Genomic DNA, 12,918 nt, shown 5'->3' with positions numbered 1-12,918 from the left:
TTACTGGGCTTCTGTTGTGTCCTTGGGACTTAAACTGATACATACGTGCAAAAAATTGTCTTATGCATAAGCTTGCTTCTGTTGACCTTACAAGAGCAGGACCTGCTGAAAGAGCTGATTAATCAGTAAAAAAGTTTTTAGCAGCTATCTTTGCAAATGAAAAGTTTTTCAGATTAGTATGAATAATTGAAAAAATTACTAGCTCTAGCCAAATATTCAAGCACCTGTTAAGTTCCTGCCATATTCCTCAGAAATCTGCATGTTGCATGTTTTATGACAAAAAAATGCATGTGGAGGTTGGTAGTAGAAACTGCATTGTTTAGTAATTATCAGTCGCTGCATGTCACATCCTAGCCACAGTTTCAGCTGCCAAGTGAAATAGACATCATGCATTGAGACCAATAACATAGATATTTATAATTCTCAGTAGAAAACAATGCAGTAATAACTGGGCCCATGAATTACCTCTGCTCAAACCAGGTGAAGCAGCAAGAAGTCATACATCAGTCACGATAGGAACCAGTCAAAAAATGAAAGTTAATTAGTGATATTTTTTCATAAATACCTTATGTTTCTTATCCAGAAAGAGCTTACATTAAAAAATAAGACAATTTGTAGCTAGATAATGCTAGGTACCTCTGTGACCTTTCTTCTCCTTTTGTATCATAAAACTGACTCATATCATTGGCAGCAACTTGAGTTATGTACTTTCATTTTGACAGAGTAAAAATGCATGTTGTATAAGTCACTAAATGACCGCAGATTTCTGTATCTCGGACCTAATAATTGAGCGTGGGTGCAGCCTGAAAGTGAGATCCAAATGGCAGGAGTCCATTTTGCAGAATATAGAGGATTTTTCTTCCGATAAAACTTCATCCTTTCATGGCAGCTAAGCCTCAGAAGTGCACTTTGCCTTCAAAGGAAGATGTCAGATAAAGGCGTCGCTGCCTCAAGTATAGTCACTTCCCAGTATTGCTGATCTAGCTGAAAGCAAGATTAAATGACAAAGCACTATAACATGTGGCACAACACTATCAGTCTGTGGAGCCTTTTAAAGTTGTAAAGACTAATATTTAACTTTCAGCTAACTTCTAAAGTAAATATACAAATAAAACTCACTTCTTATATCTGAGGTGGATTATATTATATGTAGCCTTAATTATGCCAAAGTCTTCCCCGGCTTTATGGTTATCAGGATTCTTCTGGCTTCACGAGTTACACAAGGGAAGAACAGGACACAGACATGGCCCGAAGGCTGTCGCTGTACCATCACTAGGTCCGACTGTATTTTGGATTATGATTGCTATGCTTACTGGGAAATAGACATTGTCCTTATCAGCACAGCAAGTGCACACAGACACTAAGATGATGAACAGCATAAGTGAGAGCAACCTCTCTTTTTTGGACAAAGAGAACTTGCAGCAGGGAGCTTCTGCTCTGCACGTTTTTGTGCTTGTGGGAAACTGCAGATGGACTCTTGCAGTGAGCACCTGTGAACCAGTTTGTGTCATTATTAGGATCAGATTGCCTCCTCCTGGCTTATTTGCTGAGTAAAGGTAAAAATGTGAATTTTCCTGGTGAAAAGTATTTTGTAATTACTTGTTACAGAGGATTTATCCTTCCTTCTATTCAATAATACAGAACAGATTAAAGGACTTTGTGATATTTATGTTTAGGAATAGGATTGATGGTCTTCTACTTTTAAACCTGATTTCCTTTAAAAATCTGCCAGAAGTGCAGACCTGTACGAGATCCCAGCGCTGTCTCTGAGCTCCCCCCTGTGACAAGCCTGTTACAGATGGAACCTAAGGCACAGGGCAGGGTCTTGAGCAAGGTCTCACACAAAGGCTGAAGACGAGGGATCTGGTCCACATTTTTCCAAAAGTGATGCAACTTTCCTTCTAATCTATCTGAGCCAAAGTGTGTTCCATGCACAGAAACCTTCTGTAACTTCAGAGGTGACGCTTGTATATCCTTCGAGTGCCCACAACTATAGACATTTCTAACATTCCTGGTACTAATATTAAACAGTAGCGAGTATCTCACAACATCCAACAGTGAACACTGTTATCATCAATCTGTATGCCATGCAAGAGGAAGGTTTAGCTGTACTGTCTATATATGTACAAATTCACCCTTACTCTTAGGAGATGAGTATACCCCTCAGCATGATGGCAATGTTTGGCAAGCAGTATATAAGCAATCTCTATTCCCATACACATTCTATTTATTTCCTTGTACGTATTTGGAAACCTGAATGTGACTCCCATGCATGCTATGGGAAAAACAATTATGCGTTTGTAGAAAAATGTAAATTTCAGTATTCCAAAGGAAAAATCCCAAGACATAATGAAGACAATCCGCAGGATGTCTTCCCCTACGTTCGACATACGCTGGTAAGAAGCTCTTATTCCAAAAAAGAAACTCCAGAAAGACTATATTTGTCATACTAGAACAATAATACTTCAAGAGGACATTGTTGGTAAGGCATCTCAAGTAGCTCAATGCTACAGATGTATCTTAAGCTAAGTTCTCATTTATTTCTGCCAACATGATTGATAGTTTGCACACACTGTAGCATTTTCTATACATAATAGTGTAATTGTTAACTAGGATTTTGATTCAACTATTTTTATAAAACACGCATAAAGATGCAAAATGGCAAATTACAGATAATTACAATTAAATGCACCAGCAAGTACAAAAGCAACTGTAACCTAAAAAACCCATCCTGCAGCAACGCACTTATGATTTTCTGAAACAAAACAGGCAGAAACATATTTCAACCAGATTTTGTGTTAATGAATGTATCAATAGGCTACAGGAGAGTCCCGTCGATTAAAGGGCAACAGTGCCATCTTGAGGTCAGTAGAGAACCAAGTAAGAAGGGAAGGTGCAGGTATTAATTACTCTGAAGGTATTTGACTTTTAAATACAGAAATTATTTACATATGGTCCACGAGAAAAAAATAATAATATCAAGACTTTTTATTAGTTTGATCTTGTTAAAATCAAAGCATTTTATCAGCCATTTCACAATACAGTCTTTCCTGAATCACAAATTATTCATTTACTTTCTTGGTTGCTTGGTTTCCTCCTTTGGCTAATTGGTACCTGTATTCTGCAGATGACAAAGCTTACATCAACAATGCTCGCATCCCACATTTTTTCAGGTTAGAAGAATATTACCACATATTCTACCCTCTGCTGTTGTATGGGCTACACAATAAAGATCCACATGAAGGCCAGAAGAACTGCATTGCAGATTTTCTGGTTGAGGCACAGGACAGAAAAATCTGAGTATACAGACATGTTAAGGAAGTAGGGATTCAGCCTCCAAATATGTGTAAGATTCTTAAAGCAATATTTAAGAATGCAAAAGGAAAGTTGCGCTGGGCCACATGGCACAGCTACTTTGGCTATACACACCTGACAGATACTTCCCACCACACCTAGTGCTAGGTTGTGACCACCAGAGTACTGGTAGTTTTAGACTAGGAAACAAAATGATTATCTTTTAATTCTTTTAAGCAAAGGTAGCAAAAACAGTAAACACTTTGCAACTAGATACCATAAGCTCTGCTGGGTTCTTGAGGCCTTGCTGGAGCAGAACTATTGTTTGGTGATACTAATTTTATTTTATTTTTTATTAATATTGTTTGGTGATACTAATATCAGCAAATATGCCAAAATATTTTTTTTCCAAATTAGATTCTTTTCCATATAGAAGACATTTAGAATAATACCTCTTTATATAAGATTCATGGCCCAAGAAGAAAACAAGTGTTTTAAAGATCAGCTGTTTTCTGTGAATGCTTTATAGCATTTCTACCTAGAAATAATAAATCTTTGTATGCAATATATTACAGACATTGCAGTTCCAAAGGATTTATTTTGAATCTTGACGCAGAGTTCATTCATGAAACTTACAGCACCCTATGCAACACCCACTCTAGAAAAGAACAGTGAGAGCTAAGAGGGAAGCTTCTAGAAGAAAGCTTCTAGAAAATACAGACTTGCTATTCCAAGTAGAATTGCCCCTCCCCGAAACACAGGTGCTAATACCCTGGATGGAGTCCTGTCCAGGACAGCAGAGCCAGGGGATCAGTCTACGTCTCAGTTTCAAGACAAACTGGTGATACTATACCCCAAAGCGAGTCTTTTAGGAGCTGACAAAAAGCCCTGCAGCTGTCCAGGCAGCAAGGACGATAAACTCATCACTTATGCTAAGCTGACAATCATTTGTCAAAGACATTAAACTAGAAGTAGCCTGCTTTGATAGGTCACCTAGTTAGTAAGAGGAAATACAAAAATCTTTTTGCTCTTTTGAGAGTTAAAAAAATATTTACAAGCAGATAAAAAGCCACTACTTTTCCACATATACAAAATATCAATACTTTTATCAAGTATTGTACATTATGTACAGCATCATTTTAACCTAGAGACTGTGAATCTCTGTATTTTTTTCAGCTGAATGTTTTTTACACCAGATCTGTAAAAATCTGTTTTATTATATTCATTATTTACTTTTTTTCAGAGATGTATGGTAAACAAAGAAAAACAAAAGTTTGTTTTTTTTTAAGTAATACAATTCAGCTGGGTATCAAACTACTTATTTTTGTAACAATCTCTTATGTCCTTATTATGTCTACTATGTCTAGACTTACTATGTCTACCCATAGTAGACTAAAAGAATTCGTATAAGGACCGTTAAACTCTATTTTCAGTAGGTTCCAGCTTAAAAGAAGGCATAAATATCTTCCTAAATGTTTAATCAACTCCAAAAAGATAAATACCATATACCTATGTTACAGTTTCAGCGCATGCCCAAGATTTGCCTGCTCTTCAGTTGATAGTTTTTTTCCAGTTCACACAGTGCTTGAGCACGCAGATTTGCAGCATACAGGCGTCTTTTGAGATCCGCGCATTTCCCTTTGGGAAGGGGGTAGTTTTCCACATTAGCAGGAGGCATAGCATTCTCTTCGCTTCCACCGAAGTGGACTTTCTTCTTGGTTGTAGAAAGGGGGAACAGAAGCTCATTGTCTTAAGAAACAAACAAACAAAAACTGAATTAGTGCATCTCAGCATTTATTGCTTAACTGATGTCCTTTAAACCTGTCACCCATTTTGCTGCCTACCTATGGATTTCAATGATCTAACTGAATACGCTTCAGTTCATAGCAAGAGTTCTTTCCCATTTTTGGAGAAACATTTGAAAGCAAAGTTTTAAAATCATTGTGATAAAAGGATATATACCACTGCAGCTTCTAGAGAGTATCTAAGGAAATATTACTACTTGAGACAAGAAGAAAAACACTGAGTTTCTCCTGCAGGACAAAAAATAGGCAGTAACAATCCAGTTCAAAAGGGAAATGTAGAATTAAACTCTCAGCTACTTAAAAACCTTCTCTCTCCTTCGTAGCAGGGGCAACCCCAAGTTGCCTGTGGTGGTCCTTCTGTCCTACCCACAATGTTCCAACCCTTATCCTATTAAGTCAGTGGTGTACAAACTAGGCTCCAACTCAATGAACGTGTTCAGGTGCATCAATAATTAACAAGCTGCTTTCACTGCAGCCTTCAAAACAGGAATTTTCATAGTATAGCTGTGCCTCACCCACACAATCGCCGCAATCAAGAGGCAGTTTGGTATTTTCAGTGACTTACTGTACAAAAACTACCATCAAACAATATTATAACAGCTGAGCTGTCTCTCAAAAGAGCCAACTTTATACGACTTATGTTGAATAAGAAATACAGAAGAAGACCTTATTAGCAGTCCAACTGTCCTAATCATAACTCTGCTGAAACCCTAATTCTCAGTTTGTTAGGCTAGAGCAAGGATGCAATAAGCACAGAAAGGTGAAAAGGATCAAACTGAAAAGGCCAGTGAATGTTTCAGAGCAGTGTAATTTCATACCAGTAAGTGATACATTTTTTAAACATTAAAACATCTCCTGGGAAGCTGAAAAATCTCTGCAGAGATCGGGGAGTGTCTAGGACATGGTCATAGAAACTTGGATTTTTGGTATTCCTTTTTACTGTGAAGTGAACCACACAACTGACTGAGGAAGAAATTAGGCATATGGGTGAGAAAGATGGTAACATTAGAGCAACTCAAGATAAAAGTAGCAAGTGATCTTGATAACATATTTCAAGAACACTTAACACCATCTGTGTCAGGACTAGAGCCATTTTAGAAATAGTATTACAAGAATATTGTGGAACAAACTAGAAGATTAGCAAATATTGATATAGAAGTGTTTAATCAAATGATCTACAGCTTAGAACATAGCAAGAGCTGGTCACTCTTTTATGTTCACTTTTCTGCATTATCTATCTAGACACATTAGTTACTCAAAGTGGCTTTGCTCCTCTTAAAAAATTCATGTACTTGTGAAGATCAAAATATAGTATGAAGGAGTTAGGGATCAGAAGAGAACAGAAGCATGTGCTGCAGCTTGTTTAGCTTCAGTCATCCACTGCTAGAGGCAGCAACAGAAAGCCCAAGACAAATTTATTTAATGTTGTGTTCTTTAACATATCAAATAGAGAGGGGCGGAATTGTCAAAGTAGACAGGTGTGTTAGAGATGCTCAGGTACCACTAACTTCCAGGGATATTTTACTTGTGTTCTTTCCTGCCATGTATAAACACTCCATGGGGGGGACAAAAAAAGAGTTTTTGTTTGTAGTGGTGACAGTAACATATGTTTATTTCACTTTATTTCTGACCAAAACTAAATGAATAGATGTTTTGCTACATGTTAAGTGTGTTCACCTTTCACTGTTCTAGAATTACTACCAAGACACAGCCATTTAATACCCCCTCTTTGTCTTACTTTTCCTTTCTCCTAGGGAAAGCAAGAGTATTTAGTCATCTATACTGTTAAAGATATCTAAGTTGCAACAAACAGTAGATACTACCTCTCTTATTATAGAGAGGACTTCAATGTTACCAAGGCCAAAGTGAGCGTCAAATACTCATGAGCTAGTAAAACAGACTGGACTCGAGGTGGTCAAGTACTGTAGCACCTTTTCAAAGCTATTCTTGGTTCTTGTGAATTAAACTGAAGTAAGTGAATAGCATTTTGTATTCTTCAGAGCTTACATGATGCTTTGATCACAGTTGGGTGGCTGGTAACAAATATTAGTCCCCCCTTTGAGGACTTTAGAAGTTGAACTAAAGCTGAAGTGATTAAGAATGTAAAAATTTATTAACTAAATCAATGTCTGTGAGAAATCAGCTAAAATAAGTACAGCTCTGAGAAAGTTTAGATTACAAGTCAATACTTTGGTATTTCATCATAAAAAAATAGTTTTAAAAGAAAAAAATTGCAGTGCTGACAGTGGTAACTCATACTCATGAGCAAACATCGTTCATCAAGTCTTCCTGTACAGTAGGAAGTCAGAAGTCTCTTCCCAGCCATGCAGAGATAACCGGGGTTTGTATTGCTACAGTGGGACTAGGTACAGCACGCTGGGCACCACAGGCATTCTTCTGGTCATACCAGCCTACGTTTATCAGTGCAACTGGCTTCTCGTATACTTGCATACCTGGACCATCTGCAGAAGCTAATGTCCTCTGCTGTTTGTAGAGATTGTAGTTCCTCATCAAGTTCTCAGCTCTGTTTTGAAAAAAATAAGTTTAAGCTTTTTGTTGTAAGATTAGAAACTCTACGATCTAGGCAATTATAGGTTAGTAGATACCTAGTAAGTTTGTCCTCTGCCAGTCTCTCTCGAACACAGAGTTCTCGTTCTCTCTCTGGAAGTAGAAATATGGCAGTATGTAGTGTTAGAATGTAAGTGTTAAAGGGATTGTGCATGATGGATTTTCTTGCAGAAAAATACAGTGGTAACAGCCTGCCAAATGCTCCAATGTTTCTACTCCTGTGGTTCTAAACAAAGCAGCGTAGCTGCTGTGTGGACACAAGCTTTAACGGAACATTAATAAAGCACTGGACAAGAGCTCCAAAATGCTAGTCTTTTTTTAAAAGTCTGCCACACCTACAACAATGAAGCTATACAAGCTTTCTACTCTGCACATTATATCATGGCACACATGACACCAGGTCTGAATAATCACTTAGATGCCAGCTAACAAGTCAGCTATGACTGAACACCATGTTTTACAGCAGCAGCTGTTATTCAGGCTCAGAAAGCTGAATATACATAGTTAAAACCTGTTTTCAGAGCCCACTACATATGCAAAGTAATATTTTATCTAGTCAAGATAAGTGACTAGATGAAACAGCCATCTGTGTTGTTTCACAGGTAAGCTACCTGTAGGGTACAGCTGCTATAGAAGCAGCTAACCATTCATTCAGGTATATTTTATTTTGCTCCAACATTATGCTCACCTTAGGCTATACATTAAGGTAGCTAATGTTAATGTACACAGAGTAGGTGAAAAGCAACCTACACTGCACAGTGCAGGGCAGTATATTCAGACTTTTTCAGCATACTTTGCAGATTATTGCTCATTTTTAATAATCTTCACAGACCAGACTTCCATTTCTGAACTGTCACCTACATCCTAGTAACTGAAACCCAGAACAAACTAGTATTGGTGATCAAGTCCAAGCATTTTTGTTTTAGCCTTTAGACAGAGTTCTACTAGCAACAACAGGAATATGACAGCCTAGGGCACTAAGATGAGGGGTTTGAAAATAGTCAACCTTCTCTTCCTCAGCACTTAATCTTTTCAATCAGAATCCTATTGCCACCCCCTTCCCAAAGGGAAATATCATACGCTCCAAACGTTGCTCTCTGTCTTTAATGGCTTGCTCTCTTTCTTTTAATTGTCGCTCCTTCAGTTTCAGCTCATTCACTGGAGCATCCAGATGCTGCAGCCTTTCTGGCTCCCCGGATCTCCGGCCTCTTTTATCAGAGTTTTTTTTCAGCTCTTCTGTCACCAGGTCTGCTATCAAGGGGTGCTGCAGAATATCTTCAACAGAAGGTCGGCAATAATCCTAGAGGAAAGAAATTACCAACACGTCACTTCTACAGCCAAGAAACATTATGGCCAGGGATTCCCTAGCAAGACCTACCTCAGGTGGGAACCAGCTATGTGCCATACAGTGAAAGAAAAACTCAGAGCATGGTGGGAGCAGCCTGCAGAGGCCAGAAGATTCTGGCGCCAACACTCTGCATCTCCCACTGTAACTTAAGTCCTAAAGGATACACACCTGTTAGAGACTCAGGTTCTTGTTACAGCTTTGTTGTCCCATGCAAAGCTCTTTTCAACACCCCCATCCCACTTGTGTGGGGCAAGCTATACATTAGCCATATAAAACACAAGTGAAGACAAAACCTCTTCAAAGTTCCAAACACACTGGGAACCATTTTAACCCCAAAGTTAGACTACAAAATTCCACATTGGCCAGTACTGAGACACCATCTCATATCTTATTATGATGGCGTAATGCTTGAGTTGCTTCTTTTATTTATTTAAGTGGCCTGAAAGCACCATTTCCCCCACTTCCCCATGCAAATGATATTGCTGGTGAAAAGATGATGGCATCACTACTTCAGATCAGTTTGTTCCGTAATTTAAAAGGAAAACTAGTACTTCAGTACTAGTTCATATCATGGGTGGAAAAATAATAGTTGGTTCTTACCTTTAAATTCAGCATCTCTTTGAGAAGTTCATTCAACTGCTCTGAGTAACGATATGGTATTCGTCTAAATTTTCCTTCCCTTATCTTCTCTGCCAACTCCTTTTGGTTGTAAGCTCTAAATGGAGGCCTAAAGAAGAGTATTTTTCTTGAAGTCTCCCACTAGTTTTACAGGATTTATTTTCATTAAAATGTCAGACTAAGAAAAAAGCAGCAAGATTAGTTACCTCATGTCAAGACCAATAGAAATAAAAATCTTAGGACGGGTCTTTGAAACCTTTAAGCTTTCATTTATACAAAATGTAATCGCTTACGCATTAAAAGTTACTCTTCTACATTTATTACCATGCTACTATACTTACGAGAGAGCACATAACTCATACAGGAGACATCCTAGAGACCAGATGTCAGATTTTTCATTGTATGACATGTGGTTCATTTGTTCCTAGAGAGAGAGAACAATCTTTAATATTAGAGACATTGTTCTCCTATTGCAGGATCAGCTGCTGTTTGAACCTGAATTAAACCATTGGTTGCTGGGGGTACTTTTAAGGTTCTTTCTTAATTAACCTCCACAGGTATCTTACTAGTAAGGTCTTAACAAATGATAGCAATGCCACGCTACAGAAGACTGAAGTGTTGCACCAGTTTTCAACTGATAAAACCCCACATTTCAGGCAACATTAATCTTCCCCCTGCCAAAAGGCACTATCAGTGGAAACACATTCTTGTTCATTTCTAATACAAATTAGAATCTTACCTTCAGTGTGTAATTTAATAACTTCTTTACCTTGACATTGTGAAACAGAACTCTCTAGCTTCTCTGTTCCTTTTACAGAAAGATACTCCAACATAATTACTTTACATCTATAATATTCCAAGCACGTAAAACTTATACAGTGAAAAGTAACCTTGATTAGAAGGTAGTAATGGTGTGAGGAAGAACGGAGATGAAGGTATCTGCAAGCTAACCATCTGCAAAATAACCTTGTCTCCAGAACATACACACACTTTATCAAAGAGTCACCTGCATTTAAGACTAGCAACCCTTAATTAAATCCTCCTAGGTATTAATGGACTGAGACCAACACTGCAGAAAACAGTTCTTAGAGGGACAAAAGGGAAGATAAGGCACAGAAGAGAGGTCTTACCGGAGACATATAATACGGAGTTCCAACAAATGTTTTGGCAAAGCTGGTGTCATGGTGCAATATTCTAGCCAGTCCAAAATCTCCGAGTTTAACATTCTGCTTGCTATCTAGGAAGACATTTGCTGGTTTTAGGTCACGATGCACAGTGACTGCACCATCACTCCGTCTATGACATTCCTTCAAGGCCAACGTCAATTGAGTCAACACTCGGAGAACAAAGCTTTCTTCCAAGTAATGCCTGAAAGACAAAAACATTTAACAAATGCTAATAGATGCTTTATAGCATGCACCAACTTCAGTAGTTGCTGCCAGTCTTAGTCCTATATTTTTAAAAGTTACTAATTTTATAACCCACTGAATCAAGCTCATCATCTTTAAAGATAAGCTATCAGCAGACATCTATTATTTTAAGAGCAGAAATTGAGAAAAACATGTAAGGTGTAGATTTTTGTTGTCCACATAATATTCCCTTCCTCCCTCAAAGGGTCTAACAGGTATGCAGCATTGCCATTACTAATAGCACAAATATCAAATTGTAATTGACAAGTTGAGAGCTAAGACACCTGATTTTCAATATAGCCCTCCTTAAATGAAAGCACCAATTCGGTTCATACAGCTCCAACGCCACCTTGGACTGCTCTCACAGAGCAACACAGGCAGCACTATGTACTTATTCGATCTAAGACTGTGAAGATTAACATTATACTTCAGAAACAGAGTTTTTATCCTTTGGACAGAGAAGCATCCGATCAGCTGGTGCATCCGTTAGCAGATCTCTCAGCAGCGTTTCACACAACCCTTTGCACATTTCAGAGCAGTTGCTGGGTCCAGAGGGATGGACTCAGAGGCACAAGTTCAGAGACACATTTCACTTTAACCTCACTCTTTTGACTGCCCAATATGCCTCACGCTACGCAGCCCCAAATTGCCCCAGAGGTACTTCACATGCCTTTCCTTCGTGCAGCGGGCGATGAGGCTGGCCAGGTCCCCGCCGTCGCAGTACTCCATGACGATGTACAGCGTCGTGCTGCTCCTGTCGATGATGCGGTCGTGGTAGCGGACGATGTTGGGGTGCCTCAGCTCACGGAGCAGGTTCACCTCCGAAACGAGCATCTGCTTCTCCGCCTCCGTCATGGAGCCGTAGTCCAGCTCCTTCCACACCAGGATCTACAAGGGGACGGACACCAGCGCTGAGCTCACCCAGCCCCAACCCGACCTCGCTGAGGAGGAGCCCCCAAAACCCTCCGCCGCCCCCACCACGACGATAACGACGCCCGCCGCCCGCCTCACCTTGCCGTCGGCCTTGCGCCGCACCTTGCGGCACTTGCCGTAGGAGCCGGCGCCGATGGTGAGCAGCACCTCATAGTCCTCGGGCCGCCCGGGCATGGCGCTAATGGCGGCCGCGCCCAAAATGGCGGCCTCGCCGCCACCACCAGCTGCCCGCAGCCCCCCGCCCCGACGCCGTTTGAACGCGCCGCCCCGCCCTCCCATTGGCCGAGCGGCCCCGCCCTGCCGGGGATCCCCGCTTTCCATTGGCTGTCGCGGTAAACAGCGCCCGCCCACTAACGGCCGTTGCAACCGCCGGGAGGCGGCGCGCGGCAGCCATGGCGAGAGCCGCAGCGGGGCCGGCCTGAGGGGGGCGGCCTGAGGTGGGGCGTTACAGACACCACGCTCGTTAAAACGATAGGAAAGCGTTCTGGAAAATAATCCTCCGAGACCAGCGGGGAAAAATGATTCTTCAAGAAATCTTTGTTAAAAACTCCACAAAAGTGACAGTTAAACCATATGAGAACAGCTGTCCTACCACAGACAAACAGCTTCTGAAAATAAACCGAAGGGTGCAAAGGCTCAAATGTAAATTTGACAGCAGGAATGTGTAGGTCCATATCCCAATGTTGAACCAGTAATTATTATGAGTATTATTCTTAAATCACATTGTATAACACTACAGTACACTGAATAGCATTACAGAGATTTTAAGTATGTGATGTATGATTTAGCATCATTTAGGATAATTTTGGGGTGATACTGGAGTCTGGTTCTGGATTCAGTTTAATTTAATCTCTCTTAATTGCGTGGAAATGGCTATGACTGAAGCAGGAACTCCTTCAGCAAGGAATGGTAACACACTTGTATAGTTCCTGAATCAAGTACA

At 40.0% G+C, this 12,918-nt stretch overlaps 1 protein-coding gene across 1 annotated transcript; it reads right to left on the bottom strand.

Moving 5' to 3' along the window:
* Positions 1–2,209: 2,209 nt before the first annotated feature.
* NEK2 (NIMA related kinase 2) lies at positions 2,210–12,225 on the bottom strand. Its single transcript, XM_080586302.1, has 9 exons — positions 12,054–12,225; positions 11,713–11,930; positions 10,764–11,001; positions 9,975–10,057; positions 9,616–9,742; positions 8,748–8,967; positions 7,706–7,760; positions 7,553–7,623; positions 2,210–5,043 (listed from the first exon to the last, which is right to left on the bottom strand). Exons 1-9 carry the CDS (start codon positions 12,147–12,149, stop codon positions 4,817–4,819), a joined length of 1,335 nt encoding a protein of 444 aa, XP_080442428.1. The 5' UTR covers positions 12,150–12,225; the 3' UTR covers positions 2,210–4,816.
* Positions 12,226–12,918: the final 693 nt, after the last annotated feature.

The sequence above is a fragment of the Anser brachyrhynchus genome (genome assembly GCF_964034855.1).
Source record: "Anser brachyrhynchus genome assembly, chromosome: 3".
In the NCBI taxonomy this organism is placed as follows: domain Eukaryota; kingdom Metazoa; phylum Chordata; class Aves; order Anseriformes; family Anatidae; genus Anser; species Anser brachyrhynchus.
The sequence above is the reverse complement of the archived record's forward strand: the minus strand, read 5'-3'. Positions and strand labels throughout refer to the sequence as shown.